Source organism: Suncus etruscus, chromosome 7 (genome assembly GCF_024139225.1).
Source record: "Suncus etruscus isolate mSunEtr1 chromosome 7, mSunEtr1.pri.cur, whole genome shotgun sequence".
Lineage (NCBI taxonomy): Eukaryota > Metazoa > Chordata > Mammalia > Eulipotyphla > Soricidae > Suncus > Suncus etruscus.
This window is the reverse complement of record NC_064854.1, coordinates 57,849,423-57,873,831: the sequence shown is the minus strand read 5'-3', so window position 1 is coordinate 57,873,831 and position 24,409 is coordinate 57,849,423. Positions and strand designations below refer to the sequence as shown.

The 24,409-nt window shown below is 44.5% G+C and overlaps 1 protein-coding gene and 1 pseudogene across 1 annotated transcript in view; one reads left to right on the top strand and one right to left on the bottom strand.

Moving 5' to 3' along the window:
- The window catches only part of RC3H1 (ring finger and CCCH-type domains 1), a 28,769-nt gene extending 16,257 nt beyond the window's left edge, over nt 1-12,512 (bottom strand). The window contains exons 1-7 of the mRNA XM_049776423.1: nt 12,194-12,512; nt 9,136-9,256; nt 6,777-7,016; nt 6,082-6,257; nt 4,015-4,215; nt 2,539-2,671; nt 1,232-1,350 (exon numbers count right to left, since the gene is read on the bottom strand). Of these exons, the coding sequence (XP_049632380.1) occupies nt 1,232-1,350; nt 2,539-2,671; nt 4,015-4,215; nt 6,082-6,257; nt 6,777-7,016; nt 9,136-9,256; nt 12,194-12,424 (1,221 nt within the window). The 5' untranslated portion in view covers nt 12,425-12,512. The remainder of the gene's footprint in view (nt 1-1,231; nt 1,351-2,538; nt 2,672-4,014; nt 4,216-6,081; nt 6,258-6,776; nt 7,017-9,135; nt 9,257-12,193) is intronic.
- A 4,627-nt stretch (nt 12,513-17,139) lies between these two features.
- LOC126014983 (uncharacterized) lies at nt 17,140-17,258 on the top strand (annotated as a pseudogene).
- The last annotated feature ends 7,151 nt before the right edge of the window (nt 17,259-24,409 follow it).

Genomic DNA, 24,409 nt, shown 5'->3' with positions numbered 1-24,409 from the left:
GACTCTACGCCTTATCACTGTGCTATCTCTCCAGTCCCATGGTTTTTGTTTGTTTGTTTGTTTGTTTGTTTTTTACAGACTCCACTTTTGAGCCATACCTCGCAGTGCCCAGGATTTACCCCTGGCTCTGCACTCAGGAATCATTCCTGGCAGGGCTTGGGAGACTATATGGGATGCTAGGAATTGAATCTGGGTTGGCTACATACAAGGCAAATACCCACTGTACTGTAAAGCAGAAGGATGCAGAGACCGGAGACATAAGCACGGAGGTAAGGCTTCTGTCTTCCATGCAGAAGGATGGTGGTTCGAATCCCAGCATCCCATATGGTCCCCCAAGACTGCCAGGAGCGATTTCTGAGTGTAGAGCCAGGAGTAACCCCTGAGCGCTATCTGGTGTGACCCCCAAACCAAAAATAAACAAACAAACAAACAAATTCTAGGGCTAGGGACTGGAGTGATATCACTCCAGTTTGCCTTGCACACGGCAGATCCAGGCCAGACCTGGTTCGATCCCCAGTGTCCCACACGGTCCCCCTAGCCAGGAGCAATTTCTGACCGCATAGCCAGGAGTAACCCCTGAGAGTCACTGGGTAAGGAGCCCCCCAAAAGAAAGTAAAATTCTAGGTCTAATATATTTCTAATTATAATGCAGTGTGACTGGCATAACAAACATGACTATAAATTTTAAAAATATTAATTCAAAATAGAGCTCTTGCAAATATGTGTAGAATCTACACTCTATATAAAGAAAGGTGAACAGTATTAGAAAAAAATGTAAGGGGCCGGTGAGGTGGCACTGGAGGTAAGGTGTCTGTCTGCCTTGCAAGCGCTAGCCAAGGAAGGACCACGGTTCGATCCTCCGGCTCCCATATGGTGCCCCCAAGCCAGGGGCAATTTCTGAGCGCTTAACCAGGAGTGACCCCTGAGCATCAAATGGGTGTGGCCCAAAAAACTCAAAAAAAATAAAATAAAGCATTAGAACCAAAAAGTGATACCTACTGTCAAAATGAAATGTGAAATAATCAGAGAATAATCTTACCAGAAAACAAGAAAAATCTTTTCTGTTTCAAAAGAAACCCTTCAAAGCTAAACCAAGTAAAATGGCTGCTAATCGGATTAAACTAGTTTTAGTTTCTATGATCAAATTCTTCTTTTTTTTTTTTTTTCTATGATCAAATTCTAAACAGTTACATCACCTGTTTGGTCTGCATTTTTCCCATTTGTTCTTTACCTGTTGCTGATCTGCTCCTTTTTTGCTATGGTTCTGGATATAATCAACCAGCCCATGAACAACTGTGCGCACTGCAACCAGCCCATTTTCTAGTTGTTCCCAAGACGGAGGAGGAGCATCTACACAACAAATAAAACACATTTAGAATCTGTCATTTAAGAATGTGGGGGGGGGGGGCGGGGGAAGAATGTGTCCAAACAAAACCAATATAGCACTTCAAGGCAATTTAAGGGAAGTTTCCTGCAGCTTTTCAGTGTACTACATTACCGTATTATCCTAGCACTAGGTCAGCACCAGCCATAAAAGGGGTCTGTCCCTTTAAGAAAGACCTTAATCAATTATTATTGGCTAAATGAAGCTATAAAAAGGCTTCCCTCCCCTACTGGGGCCGGAGAGATAGCATGGATGTAGGGCATTTGCCTTGCATGCAGAAGGACAGTAGTTCAAATCCCAGCATCCCATATAGTCCCCCGAGCCTGCCAGGAGCACAGAGCCAGAAGTAACTACCCTTTACCTTTATTCTGTTCCTTATACCTGGCCCTCCATCTGACCTTGCCCTGGTCCCAACCTCAGCTCTCTCTCCCTTGTTCTCTATCTCCCTTGTTCTCCCTCTCCCAGCCTAGGGGTTTGTTATAAAACCCATGGCTCCTCTCCTTTTAAAGACTTGAAGTGGGGGCTGGAGTAATAGCACAGTGGTATGGCGTTTGTCTTGCACGCAGATGACCAGAGAAACCCAGTTCAATCCCCAGTATCTCATATGGTCCCCCCAAGCCTGCCAGAAGCAATTTCTAAGCCAGTAAATAATCTGGAGAGCCAGGAGTAACCCGAGTGCTACAGGGTATGGCCCCAAAACAAAACAAAACAAAAAAAGACTTGAAGTATCTTGTTAGAGTCCTGCCTGCTTGGCCTCTCAAAAACTGAAGGCCCCTGCGGACTCTGGCACAGCAGATTCACTGGTGCATCATTTTATGGGGTTTGGAGAGACATCAAGGAAAGCAGATCGAATTTTGGGTTTTACCAAGGGTGATGGAAAACATTGAGGGAATTTGAACCACAGGGTCACAAGGTCATTCTGGCATCTATGACTATAATCAGACAGATAAAAGGAAGATTATATATTAATAATAATTGAAGAGATGAGGAAGGGGAGCAGTGAAGATCAGTACAAAAATTCCAAATGGACTTAAGAGGAAAGATCTAAAATAACTTATGAGAAATTCCAGAGGAATTTGACCAAAGATAAGTAAAAGAATCAGTGGGCCAAATGAAGGCACATGTGACTGTCCGTGAGGTCACCTTGGGCTTACCTGGACTGGGGTCAATGTTTGCTAACAGCTCCAAATGGGGTCTTAGCCGGTTCAAGTTTGCCGGGTCTCCAGTTCGCTGGAGAGCAATCGTTAGTTCCTGTACACTCTGTGCAAAAGAGGCTGGGGTCTGCAACTTAAAACAGAGAAGACATAGGCTTTGACGATGAAGATAATTTACAAATCACAAATTTCTGCAACTTATTACATTTAATTCCTATCCTCCCATTTGGGCAGTTAAGAATTACTTGATTTGGGGCCAGGCGGTGGCGCTAGAGGTAAGGTGTCTGCCTTGCAAGCGCTAGCCTAGGACAGACCGTGGTTCGATCCCCCGGTGTCCCATATGGTCCCCCAAGCCAGGAGCGAGTTCTGAGAGCATAGCCAGGAGTAACCCCTGAGCGTCAAACAGGTGTGGCCCAAAAAACAAAAACAAAAAAAAAAAGAATTACTTGATTTCTGAGCCAGAGAGATAACACAATGGTATGGCATTTTCCTTTCAAGCAGCCGACCCAGGGCCAATGGAGCTTCAAATCCCAGCATCCCATATCGTCCCCCGGGTCTGCCAGGATCAATTTCTGAGCACAGAGCCATGAATAAACCCTGAGCGCCAACAGTGTGGCCCAAAAACCAAAAAAAAAAAAAAAAAAGAATTACTTGAAACTCATACATATACACTCTCTTCCCTCTGCTGATACAGTAATGAGATCATTCAGTTCCTCGATTTGAAAGTATCTCTTTACATCCAACACTTATATGGCACTGTAGTTGTTTCACTTTTGAGCTCATCCACAAAATTATCTGGTACACAGTCTAGTGAAAAATACTAACAGCTCTAACAATGAAACTGAAGCCAAACCAAGTACAAATTCAAGTTCTTTTTGTTTTTGTTTTTTGGCCACACCCAGTGACGCTCAGGGGTTACTCCTACCTATGAGCTCAGAAATCGCTCCTGGCTTGGGGAAGCAAATGGGTCGGGATGCTCGGGGATCGAACCGCAGTCTATCCTAGACTAGCACGCGCAGGGCAGACACCTTACCGCTTTGTGCCACCGCTCTGGCCCCCAAATTCAAGTTCTTTTATAATTCTAATTCATTTTTCTTTCGTTGTTTCTGGCTTTTTTTTAATCATTGTTTCTCTTCCATTTATTATACTCATAGAGTTTTTAGGGTATGTTTGTTTGTTTGTTTAAATAAAACTGCAGCTTGCTTTTTTTTAGGAGTCCATAGGAAAATGGTTTTCTTGTATGATATCTTGGATAATAAGTATATCTATTGTAATAAAGATTGTTTATTCTGAGGACTCAGTGATGCTCAGGGCTTATTCCTGTCTTTGATCTCAGGGATCACTCCTGGTGGTGCTCAGGGGACCTATGGGATACCAGGGGTTGAATTGGGATCTATGGTGTAGAGAAAATGCCCTCCCCACTGTGCTATTTCTTGGGCATCATTCCTGAATTACCCACACCGGGAAGAGTGCTACCTTGTCAATGATGGACTGCATGTGCGACTTGTGCGACTGATCCCCATAGAGCAGGGAGGACCACTGATCTGGGGCGATGCGCAGACCTGCCTCCATGGCAATCTGCACGATCTGAGAGTCGTGTTCGCGCCTAAGCGCTTCGTAGGTCCGGAATTCTTCCTTCAGCTGCATTAGAGAGGAGTCTTCATCACGCTTGGTGACCTGTATAACACACAGCACCTCAAGATGAGGTCTGATAGGAAAGTCAACAGGGCTCATACCTTATGTGAACAATGCCTGAGTAAATGGAATGTACTGAACAGGATCAAGAGTCTTACAGAAAATGCCCCTATTTTCCTCTTTCATAGAGGTAAAAACTTTCCTGGATGGGTCTATAAAAAGACCTGGATGAGGGGCTGGAGAGATAGCATGGAGGTAGGGCATTTGCCTTTCATGCAGAAGGTCGTTGGTACAAATCCTGGCATCCCATATGGTCCCCAGAGCCTGCCAGGATTTCTGAGTATAAAGCCAGGAGTAACCCCTGAGCACTGCCAGGTGTGACCCAAATACAAAAAAAAAAAAAAAAAAAAAAAAGACCTGGATGAATATGCAATTTAAAAGTGCATGCATGCTTTTTTTCTTTTTTGGAGGGGGAGGAAAGAGGATACTGGGAGGGATACCCAGCAGTGCTCTGAACTATTAATCTCTCAAAACACAAAAGTTTATAGGCTTGATTTCTTTTTTTTTTCTTTTTTTGGTTTTTGGGCCACACCTGGCGGTGCTCAGGGGTTACTCCTGGCTGTCTGCTGAGAAATAGCTCCTGGCAGGCACAGGGGACCATATGGGACACCGGGATTCAAACCAACCACCTTTGGTCCTGGATCAGCTGCTTGCAAGGCAAACACTGCTGTGCTATCTCTCCGGGCCCTATAGGCTTAATTTCTGTAGTTCAATCTTTTTTTTTTTTTTTTTTTGGTTTTTGGGCCTCACCCAGCGGTGCTCAGGGGTTACTCCTGGCTGTCTGCTCAGAAATAGCTCCTGGCAGGCACGGGGGACCATATGGGACACCGGGATTCAAACCAACCACCTTAGGTCCTGGATCGGCTGCTTGCAAGACAAACCCCGCTGTGCTATCTCTCCGGGCCCTGTAGTTCAATCTTTAAGATAAAAATTCAACATAGGGGGCCGGGAAGGTGACGCTAGAGGTAAGATGTTGCAAGCACTAGCCAAGGAAAGATCACAACCGCAGTTCCATCCCCCGGCATCCCATATGGTCCCCCCAAGCCAGGGGGGATTTCTGAGCGCTTAGCCAGGAGTAACCCCTGAGCATCAAATGGGTGTGGCCCAAACAAAACAAAACAAAACAAAAATCCAACATAGGGGCCCGGAGCAATAGTACAGAGGGGAGAGCATTTACTCTTGCATGAGGCCAACTCAGGTTTGATTTCCAACATCCTATAGGGTCCCCTGAGCCTACCAGAAGTGATTCCTGAGTGCAGAGTGAGGAGTTACCCTTGTACAGCCAGATGTGGCCAAAATAAAAACTAAAGAAATCAAAATTAAACTAAGCAAACAAAAAAGAAGTCCTACATAATAATGAGATAGTAATACATAATAATGGGGTCAAAGGACCCCATATGGTTGAGTCCTGCCTGGAGTGATTCTTGAGCACAGATATCAGAGTCAGCTCTGAGCAGGTATAGTCCAAAAAAACAAAAAACAAAAAATATAACCCAATGGAATTTTTTTGTTTTGTTTATTTTTTTCTTTTTTTGGGGGTGGACTATACCCAGCAATGCTCAGGATTCTGACTCTGTGCTTAGGAATTACTCCTTGCAGTCTCGGGAGAATATATAGGATGCTGGGGATCAAACCTGGGTTGGCACATGCAAGGCAAATCTACTACACACTGTGCTATCGCTCTGGCCCCCTAATGAGATTTAATTACAATCAGACACTGTCCTACTTTTTGAATAGAAAAAAGTTGCTGTAATCTTCCAAAATGCCACTTAGGTTAATTCAAGCTCATACTGTCACACTTGGGCATAGGACAAGCTACCTCTGGAGAGGACACGTGGCAATTCCTACCTTGAAGCAGGAGGCTCTATAAAGGAGCTGGACAACATGCCCAATGCTTGTTTTAGAGGCCTGCGGGAACCGTGGCTCCAACCTTTGCACCACAAAGAGAACCAAGACTTTCCTGGATAGAGCAGAACCATCTTCAAGGGCCAGCAGAACCAGCTTCAAGGCTTCCTCCTGCATCGCTAGAAGAGAGAGAAAGCAAAAAAATTCAGCATGTGCAGAAATAAGGCAGCCCCTTCGATGAAAAGGCTGTTATCTGGTCGTTTCTGCCAGCACCACTTAATAATTCATGGTAATGTGGTCACAGATACTGTTATACTTTTCAGGAAGCTTTTTTTTGGGGGGGGGGCACACCCAGTGACACGCAGGGGTTACTCCTAGTTATGTGCTCAGAAATCACTCCTATCTTGGGGGACCATATGGGACACTGGATTGAACCTAGGTCTGTCTGGATCAGCTGTGTAAAAGGCAAATTCCCTACTGCTGCACTATTGTTCTGGTCCCTTCAGGAAGCATTTTTGTCCAATTATTTGGGGGGCAGTTTTGCATTACATTGCATGTATTTTACTTACAAAAATGAACAAGATTTTGGAGTATTCTGGGATATACCTGGGATATCAGCTGACATTAGGACACTGGGAAGGACCAGCTCCTGGACATCATTTATAACACCTACCCCACACTTTTAAAGTTCTGTATACCTGGTCCAAGAAACTGGCAGCCTCGGGCCCTGACGGCCGCCCAGAGATTAGAGGACAGCTGCTGAGGGTTCTGGTGCTGCAGGATGAGCTCCGTGACTGTCCGTTCCCCTAAGGACCGAGCAGCCCTCATGGCACGAATCCTGCCTTCCTCTTCCACAAGTTGGCAGTGGACCAGAGTCACCAGCTTCCTTTGCATGGGTCGACTCAGAACACTCTGAGATGTGCTATTCAGACCCACTCCTGTAAAGAGAAAAGAGTATTAAAGGCTTTGTGCTGACGGGCCCAGAGAGATAGCACAGTGGCAAGATAGCACAGTGGCGTTTGCCTTGCAAGCAGCCAATCCAGGACCAAAGGTGGCTGGTTCGAATCCCGGTGTCCCATATGGTCCCCCTGTGCCTGCCAGGAGCTATTTCTGAGCAGACAGCCAGGAGTAACCCCTGAGCACCGCTGGGTGTGGCCCAAAAACCAAAAAAAAAAAAAAAAAAAAAAGGCTTTGTGCTGTGCTTCTGGTGCCTTCAAAGGAGCAGGAATGCTTCATCTGTTAGGATGTAGACATGGCTCCATGATGATTCGTACTTCTGTGTGAATACACACACACACACATACATACATACATACACTACTCAAGGTATGCTTTGATTACTTTTTTGTTTGTTTGTTTTTTGGGTCACACCTGGCAGCGCTCAGGGGTCATTCCTGGCTCTACACTCAGAAATAGCTCCTGGCAGGCTCAGGAGACCATATGGGATGCCAGGATTTGAACCACTGTCCTTCCATATGCAAGGCAATCGCCCTACATTCATGCTATCTCTCTGTTCCTGATTACTTTTTGTTTGTTTGTTTGTTTTTTGTTTTTGGGACACACCGGGCATTGCTCAAGGGTTACTCCTGGCTGTCTGCTCAGAAATAGCTCCTGGCAGGCACGGGGAACCATATGGGACACCGGGATTCGAACCAACCACCTTAGGTCCTGGATCAGCTGCTTGCAAGGCAAACGCCGCTGTGCTATCTCTCTGGGCCCCCGATTACTTTTTTGATATACATTTTGTTTTGAGGCCACACCTAGCCATTCTCAGAGCTTACTCCTACCTCTGCACTCAGGAATCACTCCTGGTGGTACTCAGGGGACCATACAGTATGCTAGAGATTGAACGTAAGTTGGCCTTGTACAGAGCAAGTGCTCTCTCAGCTGTACTATCACTCCAGCACCCATGACAACTTTTACCTTTGTTACATCTGATTGCATTCTGTACGTGACAGGTGACAGGTAAGCAATCAAACCCTTCAGAGCTATCAGCTTAGTTTTTTTTTTTTTTTGTTGTTGTTGTTGTTTTTGGGTCACACCAGCAGCGCTTAGGGGTTACTCTGGCTCTAGGCTCAGAAATCGCCCCTGGCAGGCACAGGGGACCATATGGGATGCTGGGATTCGAACCACTATCCTTCTGCATGAAAGGCAAATGCCTTACCTCCATGCTATCTCTCTTGCCCAGCTATCAGCTTAGGAAGCACCCTCTGGTATCACTAGTGAAGCCACATAAGTATGCCTTAATTTTTCTTTTTTCTTTTCTTTTTTTTTTTTTTGGTAACACGAGAGATCACACTCAGAACATCACACCTAGAAGGTAAGTCTCTACCATTGAGCTACATCCCCTTCTCCTAGACCTGACTCCAATAATGCTCCCAACATTGCACAAACTCTAAATTCATGACTTACCTTGCTGTGGTTTATAACAGGATTATGTAGTATCCATAAGCTTATCTTACAATAAAAGAATCTCATTAATAGTCACTTACTTTTTTTCCTTTTTTGGTTTTTGGGCCACACCTGGCAGTGCTCAGGGGTTACTCCTGGCTATCTGCTCAGAAATAGCTCCTGGCAGGCAGGGGGGACTATAAAGGATGCCGGGATTTGAACCAATCAACTTAGGTCCTGGATCAGCTGCTTGCAAGGCAAACGCCGCTGTGCTATCTCTCCAGCAGTGCTCAGGAATCACACATAAGAGGCCAGAGCGATAGCACACCAGTAGGGCATTTCTTTTGCACATGGCTAACCCGGGTTCAATCCCGGGTTTAATCCCCAGCATCCCATATGTTCCCTCAAGCCCACCAGGATTCCTGAGTGCAGAGCCAAAGACCCTGTGCACTGCCCAATGTCCCCCACCACCACCAAAAGAAATCACTCCTGACAGCTCATTGTCCCTATGGGATGCCAGGGATCAAAACTGATGGCCTGGCTGCATACAAGGCAAATGCTTTGCTATGGCTCTGATCCTCATCACTGACAGCAAACATCAATTACAGTAATAATAATATTCTTAACATATATTTGCTGAAGCATGGAGAGGTAGACCAGATTTACCTCTGGCACTGCTGAGTGGTTTCAGGTACAAGGCTAATTCTTCCACACATTTCTTGGCTTCCTCATAGTGCTTTGTATCTTCAACTCCACTACACAAAGTAATGGGCTGCTGCTCAGGGACCTGGAAATCAACAAAAAGGTATTTGTGTATTTCACTGATTAATCAATCAGACAACAGTTTGTATTTTTGTTCTGGAGCCACACCCAGTGGGGCTCAGAGTTTACAGAGTTTACTCCTGGCCCAGTACTCAGGGATCATTCTTGATAGTACTTGGCAGATCATATGCAGGGTCAGGGATTGAACAAGGTTTATACACATGGAAGGCAAAAGATTTAATCTGTTTTGTGTCTGCCTGTCTCTCTTGTTTGGTATATGTGGGATTACAGGATTTGTTTGTCTCCAACTGCCACATGGTTTCTCATGGGATGTTATTCTATGAATGCAGCACCTCTGATTGGTAGTGAAACCAGATAGTCCCACCTTCTAAGTGTGACTTTTTCCATAGATAAAAAGGGGAGCCTAAAAGAAGAGGGCTGTCTTCTTTCATTCCCCGAGCTTGGTGGTGCGGTTGCTTAGAGGGTGATCTTTGGATTGGAGTTAGGGTAACGTGGGGATTTTTTCTTTTTTAGGGCCACACCCGGCAGTGTTCAGGGGTTACTCCTACTGTCTGCTCAGAAATAGCCCCTGGCAGGCACAGGGAACCATATGGGACACTGGGATTCGAACCAACCACCTTTGGTCCTGGATCGGCTGCTTGCAAGGCAAACGCTGCTGTGCTATCTCTCCGGGCCCAACGTGGGGATTTTTAAAGTCTTTTCTTTCTTTGTGTGGTTGATTATTTTGCAGAGCGCCTTCTAGTTAAGGCCTGTCTCGCTAATATTCAGAGTTGGAATGGAAGGTTTAGATTCAAGAGGTATATGCTTTAAAAAGGCAAATACTTTAAAAAACAAACAAACAAACAAACAAAAAAACGGGCTGAAGAGATAGTATGGAGGTAAGGCGTTTGCCTTTCATGCAGAAGGACAGTGGTTTGAATCCCAGCATCCCATATGGTCCCCTGTGCCTGCCAGGGGCGATTTCTGAGCCTAGAGCCAGGAGTAACCCCTGAGCACTGCCGGCTGTGACCCAAGAAGAAAACAAACAAACAAACAAAAAAACCCACAAAAAACATTTATTTATTTAGGGTTTTGGGCCACTCCTGACTCTGTGCTCAGAAATCACTCTTGGCAGGCTCGGGGGACCATGTAGGATGCCAGGGATTGAACCTGGGTCCATTCCAAATCGGCCACATGCAAAGCAAATGCCCTACTGCTATACTATCACTCTGGTCCCTATGCTTTAACCAGTTCTCTCCCCTGACCCCAGAAATGACTTAACATAAACAAATAATAAACTTCAATTTACTTACACTATTCACATTAACTTAATGGAGAATGATTCAGCTCTTAAAAATTGTCTTCTGGGGCCACAGTGATATAGTACAGTGAGTGAGGAGGGCACTTGCCTAGCATGCAGCTGAGCAGGGTTTGATCCCCAGTCCCCTATACCTGTCAGGAGTGATTTCTGCATCAGGAGGAGTTAGCCCTGAACATTGCTGGTATGTGGCCAAAAAAAAACCAACAAATCTGGCTTCCTTTCAGATCTCTACTTTGAGAACACTGGCAATAAATACACTTTCCCAGTATTACCTTCAGAATGATCAGACTGATTTTTGCAGTTCACTACCGAGGGAATATTTGCCCCTACATGAAAAAATGGTTCCCAAGACTTTGCTCTATGATTTTTTTTTTCGGGCCACACCCATTTGATGCTAGGGGTTACTCCTGGCTAAGTGCTCAGAAATTGCCCCTGGCTTGGGGGGACCATATGGGACGCCTGAGGATCGAACCACGGTCTTGACATGTTACCTCTAGCACCACCTCGCTGCCCCCCCCCTTTTTTTGGTTTTTGGGTCACACCTGGCAGTGTTTGGGGGTTCATATGGGATGCCAGGATTCGAACCACCCTCCTTTTGCATGAAAGACAAACGCCTTACCTCCATGCTATCTCTCTGGCCCTGTTCTTCACCCTTCATTTCAGTTAAACCTTATTGAAGAAACATGTGTCTGAAGCAGTTTCCATTTCTAATTATACAATATTAAACACAATGGATTTTTCATTTGTTTGTTTTCTGGACAACACCCAGAGATGTTCAGATGCTCCTGACTCTGCACATAGGAATCACTGCTAGTGGTGCTTGGGGGGAGGGGGGGTTGGAGGGGAACCAAATAGGATGCTGGACACTGAACCAGGGCCAGTTGCGTGCCAAGCAAACCTCACTGTGCTATTTCTGCAGCCCACAAATGCCAAGGTTTTATGAACGATATTTCCCTGGATGTGAAGATGTCCCTGTAACTTACCTGCCACTTTTCTAAAATTACCTGCACAGCTAAGACTGTCGATAAAGTTGGACTGTCAGATTAAGTGGATGTTACTATAACTGAGAAAAAAATACCACAATAGGGCCGGGCGGTGGCGCAAGAGGTAAGGTGCCTGCCTTGCCTGCGCTAGCCTTGGATGGACCACAGTTCGATCCCCCGGCGTACCATATGGTCCCCCAAGCCAGGAGCAACTTCTGAGCGCATAGCCAGGAATAACCCCTGAGCGTTACCGGGTGTGGCCCAAAAACCAAAAAAAAAAAAAAAAAAAAAAAAAATACCACAATAAATCTTCTACTGAAATAAAGGTGGAAGAGAAGTGTACAGTATGGAAGAGAATTTCATCTATTTAAGTAGTAACAAATATTACTCAATGATCAATGCAATAGGTTCTAGCAAGAGCAAAACACACATTGAACCAAAGAGATAGTACAGCAAGGCAGGCGTTTGCCTTGCATGCAACAAACCCAGGTTCCATCCCTGGCATTGCATATGGTCCCATGAGCTCTACGAGAAATGATCCCTGAGTGAAGAGTCAGGAGTCAGCCCTGGGCAGCAATGGGTGTGGCCTAAAACAGCAACAGCCAAAAAGAATAAAACAAAGAGAAATAAAAAGGTCTGGACGAAGTCACCAGCATACCTGAGCACCCACGAGCTGCAGTAATGCTGAATTCACTGGGAGGAACTCAATATCAGTATTGATAGTAGTCTGGTCAAATGGACATGCCTTGCGGTGGAGTTTATTCAGGCACATTTTGCAGACAGTATGGCCACAACCCAAACTGATGGGTTTGCGGATAGTTTCGTCGAAAGTCTGAGTGCAAATAGGGCAGGAGAGGAAATCCGTCCATTGTGGCGCCTGCACAGGCATTGCTTCCGGGGTCACGAGTCACTAACACACACACACACACAAAATCTAAAGCAAAGATTCCACTGGAATCAAAATCTTGGAAAAAAGTTTATCTTTTTTTTTTAAATATCTTCTGGAAATACAGTCAGCACATAGTGTGAAATATAACCTGGAAACAAAACAGAAAGAGGGGAATAAGTCTCTTCAATTCAATTGTGCAGTTTCACTTAATGACCTACCATAGCCACATTTGCATCACTGGAGCCTACATTTTTGTACTTTTATAGAACTGGAGCTATCATTAAAAAAAAAAAAATCGGGACTGGAGAGGATAGACAGTGGGGAGAGCGCTTGCCTTGCACGCCACCCAGCTGGGCTGGATTCCCTGAGCGTTCCCAAATTGCAAAGCCAGGAAGACTGAGCATTGCGAATGTGGCCCAAAATAAAACAAAACAAAAAACCCCACTTAGTCTCATCTTCTTGTAAAATTTTTTTAATTTAACTTAGAAATAGGCTAAATTGTGTTTCTGATAGAAGTTTCTTGTGTAAAAAGAAATTCTTTAAGAATAAACATACTTCAAATAAAAGCACCATTTGATCATAAAGTTAAGTTTGAGAGACCAAGTGAAAAGGTACTTTTATTATCTTTTTCTTTCCTTTTTGGTTTTTGGGCCACACCGAGGGGTCATTCCTGGTAAGGCTTAGGGGACCATATGGGATCCCCAAATCATATTGTTGGACCATATCCAACCCAGGCGCCCAGTCACATGCAAGGCAAACACACTACCCACTCTTGTATCACCCGTCTTCAGAAAGACCATTTTTAAAAGTCTAATTTGTCTTTCATGGTTCGATTTCAGTAATTACAAAACCATGAAAGATTGGTTGCAGTTACTGGGGTTATCCTGACGCTTCACACAAGCAAGGAAGTGTCCCAGCAATGAGGTGTATATATATATATATATATATATATATATATATATATATATATAATATACCCCCAGGTCCTTAAAAGATTTTTTTAAGAGATGCGGAGTGTAATTTAATTCAAGCTATTAGATTTTTAACAGGACAGCTATTTCCTCATTCTTATAAACATTCTTTCTCCAGAGTCATTTTCCCAAACATCCTCCAAGCTTCTCAAAGACGATTGTTTATACCACCTGCAACCACAAAACTTATCTAAATGACACAGAACATATGTGTACTGAATGTAACGAACATTCCTTCAGTCAGGAGTAAACACATGAAATAACAGCACTAAAATACCAACCGCATCCAGATTCTTTAAACTTCCATAGAAGAAGGTTCTGACAGCAAAGAAAACCCCAGCAATGCTTAAATCATTTCATTTAGTGATAGGCAGAATGTGCTCAAGAGATACTGTTCATTTAGTATTGGGTATATGTAGCAAAATTGATTTGAAAGGTATAAACAATGGCCCGGAGAGATAGCACAGCGGCGTTTGCCTTGCAAGCAGCCAATCCAGGACCAAAGGTGGTTGGTTCGAATCCCGGTGTCCCATATGGTCCCCAGTGCCTGCCAGGAGCTATTTCTGAGCAGACAGCCAGGAGTAACCCCTGAGCACTGCCAGGTGCTCAAAAAAAAAAAAAAGAAAGGTATAAACAGCACAAATACAAATGAATACAATGTTGTGGACCTCTGTTACATTCATAATGAAGCAATTCAGTATCTCTAAGAAACACCAGAAAATAACAAAACTGGGGCCGGGTAGGTGGCGCTGGAGGTAAGGTGTCTGCCTAGCAAGCGCTAGCCAAGGAAGGACCACGGTTCGATCCCCCGGCGTCCCATATGGTCCCCCCAAGCCAGGGGCGATTTCTGAGCACATAGCCAGGAGTAACCCCTGAGCATCAAACGGGTGTGGCCCAAAAACCAAAAAAAAAAAAAAAATAACAACAAAACCAAATAAAACCTCCCTCCTCCACCAATGGCCCCAGAGTGCATCCTGTCCCACCACCCTTTGCCTCCTGGCCTGCCAGTGTAACAGGCCCCTTTGAGTTTAGATTGTTGAAGTTTAGGTCCCTTGATTCTATTATCGTTGACTTCAGCTTGGATATTTATTTTTTGTTGTTTTAAAATTGGATTTATTCTGATTATTGTCACAGAAGGCATTCTCTTGGTCTCTGCTTGGATGCCAGTTAGGTGGCTATTTGGCAAACAAATTTCTGTGAGAAAATGTGTTTTCATTTCTCTGAAGAAACCATCCATCCACAGTCCACCACAAACACAGAACATCCCAACTGCTCGGCAGCTTGCATATTTAGTTCTGTCCTTACTTATTTCCCTAACAATGCATCCGAGACCAGCCCCAATACATTTTTTTAATATCTATCCCAAGAATTTATTTGTTCCTTTATATTTCCATGAGCTTATTAAAGTACTTCTGTCTAGACTATTGGACACAATATAGGGTTCCAGATCACTCCACTGATTTCGGGAAGAGAATATTTTACAGCTAACATAGGTTTTTTTCTCAGAAGATATTGCTCAGAATTCTCAGGGTGTTTTTAAGTGTGTGAGTGGATTTTCTGCTGAGAATTCTAACACCGAGTAGTGTTATGGTAAGCCTTCATTTATTTTTCTTATTTCCTGTTTTCAGCTTCATTTGTCAAGATAAATATTTTCTCTGATGTAGCCCTGTGTGTTGGTTGCTATGGAAATGTTCCAGAGAAATGGAAAATTAAGGTCAAGAAATCATAAGTTGAACTCTCCTTAGGGGGCAGGGCACGAAGAAATCCAAGATTTTTCTGTTCTAGAGTCACCTTTGGTTTACTCTCCTTCCTTCCTTCCTTCCTTCCTTCCTTCCTTCCTTCCTTCCTTCCTTCCTTCCTTCCTTCCTTCCTTCCTTCTTTCCTTCCTTCCTTCCTTCCTTCCTTCCTTCCTTCTGTTCTAGAGTCACCTTTGGTTTACTCTCCTCCCTTCCTCCCTTCCTCCCTCCCTCCCTCCCTCCCTCCCTCTCTCCCTCCCTCGTTACTCTTGGCTCTGCACTCAGAAATCGCTCCTGCCAGGCTCAGAGACCAAATGGTATACTGGGGATCGAATCCGGGTTCATCCTGGGTCAGCCTTGTGCAAGGCAAACGTCCTACTCCTACTGCTGTGTTATCACTCTGGCCTTAACATTTCTTTCTGGGGCAAAGTGAGCAGTAACTTCACTTAAGGAGTTCAGGTTTAATATAAGTTTCAGGGCTTATGAAGGTCAGTTTTAATTTTTCAGAAATTCAAAACATCTGTAAAATTTGCATAAATAACGGTTTGGTATAGAGGGTTGATGAATATATTTTTTTCTGGGGAGCTGATGCTTCACTTGAGTGGTGTTGAGATATCACTCCTGGTGGTATTCATACCTTAGCCACATGCGAAGCAAGCACCTTAATGCCTGTACTATCTCTCTGACCCAGAAGTTGATGTTTTGGGGGTTTTTTTGGCCACATCCAATGATGCTCAGGGGTTACTCCTGGCTATGCACTCAGAAATCACTCCTGATTTGGGGAACCATATGGGACACCAGGGGATCAAACCATAGCCCATCCTAGGCTAGCATGCACAAGGCCTTACCGCCTTACCGCTTGTGCCACCACTCAAGCCCCTAAGTACATGAATTTTAATTTCGATGTTTCTCTCTCTTAAAAGAGGGAGATTGGAGCTGGAAGCATAGTACAACAGGTAGGGCTCTTGCCTTGCATACAGCTAGCCCAAGTTCGATCCCCAGCACCCAGTGTGGTCCCAAAATCCAAAATAAATAAAATATAAAAATAAAAAGAGGGGCCGGAGCAATAGCACAGCAGGAAGCTATTTGCTTTGCATATGGCTGACCCAGATTTGATCTGATATCACATATAGTCCCCACACTAGCATTGCCAGGAATGACCCCAGAGCAGAGAGCTCAAAAGTAACCCCTGAGCACAACTGGATGTGGCCCCAAAACAAAACCAAAAAATAATAAAAGAAATAAAAGGTCTGGGGTTGGAGAGATAGCTTGGAGGCAGGGCGTTTGCCTTTCATGCAGAAGGTCTGTGGTTCAAATCCCAGCATCCCAGGTAGTCCCCAGAGCCTGCCAGGAGCGATTTCTGACTGTAGAACCAGGAGTAATCCCTAAATCCTTCTGGGTGTGGACCCTCTCCACCCCCCCCCCCAAAAAAAAGAAATAAAGAGGTCAAATAAACCTGTGATGGAGAGGGCAATACATCTTTAATAATTTTGTTAGTTTTGGTTTGTTTTTGGCTATACCTGCTATGCTCAGGGATTACTCCTCACAGTGCTTAGGGAACCATATGGTGTGCCCAGGATTGAATTGGGACCAGTTGCGTGCAAAGCAAGTACCTTGATCTTTGTACTATCTCTCTGGCCCCACAATCATTTCTCAGAACATTTCTATCTAAAATGAGCCTCATTTTTGGGGCCAGAGAGATAGCATAGAGGTAGGGCATTTGCCCTACATGCAGAAGGATGGTGGTTCAAATCCCAGCATCCCATTTGATCCCCTGAGCCTGCCAGGGGCGATTTCTGAGCAGAGAGCCAGGAGTAACCCCTGAGCACTGCCAGGTGTGACACAAAAACAAAAACAATAAATAAAAATAAAATGATCCTCATTTCAATTATTTCTGTTTTGTTTTGTATTTTACTTTTGGGCCACACCCAGTGATGCTCAGGGCTTACTCCTCACTCTGTGTTCAGAGATTTGCGTTCAGTAATTTGCGTTCAAATTACTCCTGGCAGTCTGCCACCATACCACCCTGAGTGAGCCTGATCTCCTCTGATCTCCGAAGCTAAGCAGGGTCGGGCCTGGTTATTACTTGGATGGGAGACCACCTGGGAATACCGGGTGCTGTAGGCTTAAAAAAAAGAAATTTCTCCTGGCAGGCTTTTGGGGGGACCCTATGGGATGCTGGGGATCGAACCTGGGTCAGCTGTGTACAAGGCCCTACATTTTGTGCTATTGCTTTGGTTCCAACTTATTTAACTGGTTGTTGTTGTTTTGTATTTTGGTCACACCCGGCGGTGCTCAGGGGTTACTCCTGGCTCTTTGCTCAGAAATTGCTCCTGGCAGGCACAGCGACCCTGTGGGATGCTGGGATTCGAACCACTGTCCGTTCTGGATCAGCTGCCTGCAAGGCAAATGCCCTACCACTGTGCTATCTCTCTGTCCCCTTATTTAACTTTTATCTATAAAAGCAGCACAGATTATAGGAAGTTAGAGGGGTTAGGCTAGCCTGTGTTTGAATTGTAGTTCTGTCACTTTCTAGCTTTGAATTTTGGGGTGCTTTTCTGTACTTTGATCTCTTTATCTTTAAAGTGGAGACAATAACTGCATTATAGTGTAGCTGGGAGCATTGAGTTAATTAGATGCTATAGAGACACTCACCCTGCCCCTCCCCAGACACCTATTTGATGCTTAACAAATATCAGTTGAGAGTGGTAGCTTATGTTGTAGTTAACATTTGTGGAAGCCATTTAAAGGAAAGAAGCATCAGAAGACACCTACTGTGATGTCTGTCACACACTTTTCACAAAAGCAAGCTCTGTAATGCATCTTGTCATCATACTTTCAACTATCATAGTTCACTGACAGTTGCTTTAATCACATTTTAGCCTTGAGGCTCACTCCATGTTATTTTTGCAAAGGCATTGATATAAACTGAATAGCTAGATACAAAGCAGCAATTAAGATTTCAAATTTGATATCTGCAAACTAGTCACTTAGCTGATGAAATGAGTCAATCGTCTCTCCCCACCTCCCTGCTTTTGGGGCCACATCCAGATGTACTTTTTCCTGACTGCTCAAGGATCACTCCTGACAGGGCTCAGGGGACTGTATGCAGTGGCTGGGATCAAACTCGGGTCAAGTATATGTCAGGCCTTAACTGGCTGTACAATCTCTCTGAATTAGTGGCCTTAACTGTTTATAGTTCATCAGAACAATTTCCTTGGTCGGTTAAGACCTACCTACCTCCTTCCTTCCTTCCTTCCTTCCTTCCTTCCTTCCTTCCTTCCTTCCTTCCTTCCTTCCTTCCTTCCTTCCTCCCTCCCTCCTCCCTCCCTCCTCCCTCCCTCCCTCCCTCCCTCCTTCCTTCCTTCCTTCCTTCCTTCCTTCCTTCCTTCCTTCCTTCCTTCCTTCCTTCCTTCCCTTCCTTCCTTCCTCCCTCCCTCCTTCTCTCCCTCCTTTCCACAGCACTCAGGGATTATTCCTGGCTCTGCACTCAGAAATCGCCCCTGGCAAGCTCGGGGGACCATATGGGATGCCGGAATTCGAACCACATCCTTGTGCGTGCAAGGCAAATGCTGTACCTCCATGCTATCTCTCCGGCCCCAATAACTGATGGTGGGAAGACCCTGACTCACTGTGTATCTGAAATTCAACTATGAAGGACTCTGTAGATCACAATTGTTTCCATAAAGTAAAACTTTAAAAAAATGTATTGGGATCAGAATGATAGGATAGTGGAGAAGGCACTTACTTGCCTTGTGTATAGCCAACCTGGGCATCCCGGGGGTTCCCCCCCCCCCACCAGCACTTCCAAGAGTGACCTGAGTCAGGACTAAGTCCTGAGTGCTGCCAGATCCAGGTGTAATCCCAAAATAAAAGAAAATAAAACAAAACAGTATTGATATAGATGAGAGAAAGCCTGAAAGGGGGACTTTTTCAAGGGTTTCATCCTGCACCACATTGATTCCAAATACCTCTAGGAAGGATCCTCAAAGCACAAAGATCCAAGTCCTGAGCTCTGTGAGGTCTGTCTCTCTCTCTGGCTCCACCCAAAATATTGAGCTTGGTGAGTCATCAATGTGATATACTACAATCACCTTCTCCAGAACTCCCCCCTCCACATTCTTCCATATCCTTCCATTATTCCATTTGTTTGGCTGTTTTTTTGAAGGACACACCCTGCAATGTTCAGGGCTCACACCTGGCTCTATGCTCAGAGGACCATGTGGGATGTCTGAGATTGGACCTGGGTTAGCCATGTGCAAGGCCAGCGCCTTACCGCTGTGCTATCATTCCAGCCCCTCATTCCATTATTTTCCTATATATTTTTGGTAGCGCAGGGATAAACAAGGCAGGTGCTGTGCCAGCGGCCATGCACTTGACCCTTCAGAAACTCTAAAATGGTGCTGTACTCTGACTTTTAATAGTAGTCTTGCCTATCTGATTTGATCCTGAAAGTCTTTAGTTTTGCCTGTTTTAAAACAAGAGAGGGGGCCGGCGAGGTGGCGCTAGAGGTAAGGTGTCTGCCTTGCAAGTGCTAGCCAAGGAAGGACCGTGGTTCGATCCCCCTACGTCCCATATGGTCCCCCCAAGCCAGGGGCAATTTCTGAGCCTTTAGCCAGGAGTAACTAACCCCTGAGCATCAAACAGTGTGCCCCAAAAATCCAAAAACAAAAAACAACAAGAGAGGGCCACAGAGACAGTAGTACATGGGTAAAGCACTTGTCTTGCTGGAGCCCCACCCCCACCCCCTGACCCAAGTTTGATCCTGCACTGTGCCCACCAGGAGTGATCCCTGAGTACAGAGCCATGAGTCAACTCTGAACACGGTCAGGTGTGGGCCACCTTTCTCCCAAACAAAATAAAATAAAACCCCAAGAAAATTATGATACTTATGATTTGGAGCTGGTTACTTTCCCTAACATTCTTTTTTTTTTTTTTTTTTTTTTTTTTTGGTTTTTGGGTCACATCCGGCAGTGCTCAGGAGTTACTCCTAGCTCTACACTCAGAAATCGCTCCTGGCAGGCTCGGGGGACCATATGGGATGCCAGGATTCGAACCACCATCCTTTTGCATGCAAGGCAAACTCCTTACCTCCATGCTATCTCTCCGGCCCCTCCCTAACATTCTTTGTAATGGTCAGACTTCCTATTTTCCTAACATATTTATTTTCAAACTGTCAGTGTCACCCACATTCACTGGGACTCATCCCTGCCACTCTGCTGCCTTGGAAAGCCCGGCAGTAGACCGGACAGTACATAGAGACCAAACAGAGCACCACTGTGGGCCCCCAAGAACAGTGCAGCACCACAACCCCCACAAGCCTATGTGTGACAGCCACAGAGGTTCTCAGTGAAACTCCAGCCAGAAGGTCTGCACAGCTACAGGAGCACAATCTCCAGCTCGAGGGAAGGAAAGTGGCAGCAAGGTTTACAGAAAAGGTTTACAGGAAAAAGTCAGGACTGGTCAATAAACCCTCACCTACCCACGATAGTAAAAACAAAAGGATCCACCAGCAAAGAGCATGAGTAAATTTCACAAATACTACAGGGAATGAAGTCAGATGTCATACAGGTACTACTAGAACTTATTTTTAAAGAGGGAGCAAAATATATCGAATAGATTTCATCTGAGAAAAAGGGCAAAATGCTTCTGATGTTAGAAGTAATGGCTTAAGAAAGGGGAAGGTAAAAAAGGGGGGGGTGGTTCAATGGTTAAAAGGCAAAGGTACATGCTAGATCCCTAAGTTTGATCCTCAGAAATGCATGAAGCCCCCTGAGCAATACTGGGTAAAGTCCATGACCCAAACACTGAGCTGAGAGTGTCCTGCTCCATATAAAAATTAGTGAGGTGATAAGAGGGCCAAGAAAGAACAGAGAGAGCTCCTTCAAATACTAGAAAGAAGGCAGATCTTGATTTCATGACATTATCATAAGTCTATTTACTGTATTTTCCATACCATAAGGCACACTCTCTTCTCCCCCATGTCCGCGCATCTTATGGAGCAAATGGCGCCTGGAGTTGAAGTCTGAATACAGGGGAGGAGGGCATATACTCACCACTTGACACCAGTGTTACATCCCCTTTATCGTGTAGACATATCACACAGTATGAGCAATCAGGTTAACGCACTTTCACCGGCACATAGAGTTTCTGTTTAAGACTATTTGATCACTGCTGCGACATTTTTTATATTAACAAAAAAATGTATTTTAAAAATAATTTTTATTGACCCTACCACTGCTCAGACATCGTCCTGCTGAAAAGAGACTTCCCTTAACAATGAGAAGACTTAACAACGACCTGCTTACAGGACAGGGCTTCCTGCATTGCCCTTTCATGGTGAGGTGAAACGAGAAGACACTCCACATCATGACTTCAATTTAGGATATGCAGATTCCAGAATCTTTAATACAGAAACATGATACCAACAACAGAGACTGTGTGAAAAGTGTGTTGGCACTACGGACAATGTCTTGGATCAGACGATAACTTGCCTGAAGCCTAGAGTTGGTCTTATGCCAGGAAACTTCAGGGGTAGGATCTCTTTGTATTTAGGCCAAGGTTATTCCTTTCCATGCCTCTCATATTTTGGTGGGCCTATGCAAACAACAATTGCCACTCTAACACCGTTTTTACTGTGCTCCTTTGACTCTAATCCTTAAAATGCACCCACTTAAAATTTGAGGTTAAATGCACCCACTTAAAATTTGAGGTTAACTTAAGCTAATATGCAAGTACATGGAAATGTAAAAAATACTATGCCTCTAATGTTAAAGGAGTTACATAAGTTTTATGGCTTTAGATTGCCTTGTGTGCTGTTAAGAAATATTATAATGTGCTACAATCTGGGGACTTGAGGAACAAAGTAATTGTACATGGATTCTGTTTTATTTATCTTTTTTTTTTTTTTTTTTGGGTTTTTGGGCCACACCCGGCGGTGCTCAGGGGTTACTCCTGGCTGTCTGCTCAGAAATAGCTCCTGGCAGGCACGGGGGACCATATGGGACACCGGGATTCGAACCAATCACCTTTGGTCCTGGATCGGCTGCTTGCAAGGCAAACGCCGCTGTGCTATCTTTCCGGGCCCTGTTTTATTTATCTTAACGTTCTTTGGCTGAAAGTTCAAAGTTAAGATATCAGCAAGGGGACTTCTTCTGAGAATTATGTTATGGGTGATTATCCTTCCACTGTAACTTTACCTTGTCCTCTTTCTTCGCATCTTTTGTTCTCATAATTCAAAATTAAAAAATTTAAAAAAAAATAATTATTTTCCAGTGTAAAAAAAAAAGTTAGATAAATATATTAAACCATCTGTGGACTGGTGTATTGTAAATATACTTCAGCCTCAAAGGCTGCTTGTTCCCAGCCACTATCTCTTATGGTGCCTATCTAGCATTGCACATTTGCTTTAGAATATTTTTTCTTGTTTTTCTCGTCTAAAAACTTTGTGCATGTTATGGTCAGGTGCGTCTTATGGAGCGAAAAATTAGGCATACAAAAACTTATCAACAGGGATGGTAGCCATAGCACAGGGGTAGGGCCAAGCAGCAGTCCTAGGACAGACCGGATTCAATTCCGGCATCCCATAAGATCCACCAAGCCTGTCAGGAGCAATATCTAAGCTTAGAGCCAGGAGTAACCCCTGAGAGCTGCCAGGTGTGCTCCCTGCCAAAAAATAAAAGAAAAAGAAAAAGTTATCAGTGGGACAGGAGTGATAGAACAGTGGGGAGAGCATCTGCCTTAGTACTGGCTGGCGCAAGTTTGATCCACAGCACCCCGCATTGTTCCCTGAGCACCACCAGGAATGATTCCTGAGTAAGAACAAGGAGTAAGTCCTGAGCAGTACTGGGTGTGGCCCCAAAATAAAACAAACAAAAATATTGAATCAAGTCAATCCAAAGTACTCATAACTCAATTTTTCTAAATCTATGAAAAGCCTTACATTTAGTTTTCTTAAGTTTTCAATGAACATAAGAGACTAGATTTAAGCAAAGAACGAAGTCTTAATCAAAGCAGTTCAAAAACTGCTATCCATGGGGTAATTCATGTGAATATTGACACACAAAACATAGGTTTGAATATAGTAATTACAGAAAAGGCTTTTCAAAAATGAAGATTAAATTTAGGGATTTCTTTAAGTATAGTACTTAAATATGGAAGACAACGCAATAACTCCTTCATGTAACATCTCTACAAGAGTGTGTCTCTGAGCAAGCACAGACGTATGAAAGGTCAAATTAAGCTGATACTCTTAGTCTGGGCACTTTCAGTGAAAGACTGAATGCCCGGGGGCCAGGGAAATAGCACATACAAGGCCGGGGAGCCAGAGTAATAGTAAGGCAGGGAGGGTGTATGTCTTGCACATGGCTGACCTGGGTTCACTCCTGGCATCTCATATGGTACTATGAACACTACCAGGAGTGATCCCTGAGTGCAAAGCCAGGAGTAACCCTGGTTCAAAAACAAAACACAACACAACACCTGGTGATGCTCAGGGCTTACTCTTCAGTCTCACACATTTAACATACTTGGCAAATATCAAGAGAAGTCCCCAAGCATACAAGGGAATTAATATTAAAAAAAAATATGTGTGGGCCCGGAGAGATAGCACAGCGGCATTTGCCTTGCAAGCAGCCGATCCAGGACCAAAGGTGATTGGTTCAAATCCCGGTGTCCCGTATGGTCCCCCGTGCCTGCCAGGAGCTATTTCTGAGCAGACAGCCAGGAATAAGCCCTGAGCACCGCTGAGTGTGACCCAAAAACAAAAACAAAAACAAAAAAACAAAACAAAAAATATGTGGGGCCGGAGAGATAACAAGGAGGTAAGGCGTTTGCCTTTCATGCAGAAGGTCGGTGGTTTGAATCCCAGCATCCCATCTGGTCCCCTGTACCTGCCAGGGCGATTTCTGAGCATAGAGCTAGAAGTAACCCCTGAACACTGCCGGGTGTGACCCAAACCCCCCCCTCCAAAAAAAAAAGTATCAGAGGCCAGAGCAATAGCGCAGTACTAGGGTGTTTGCTTGCTTTGCACTTGGCCAACTTGGTTCCATCCCCAGCATCTCATATGATCTCCCAAGCATCACCACCAGGAGTAATTCCTGAGTTCAGAGCCAAGAGTAGTAGGTAACCCCTGAGCATCACCAGGTGCATCCCAAAAGGAAAAAAAAATTTAAATCAGCTTTAAAATATTTATTCCTCTAAGACAAAATAAACATGCAAGTCAGTTCAACAGAGCATGTAAGGTGAATTCAGGTTTAGCTAGAATTCTCTTCCGAAAC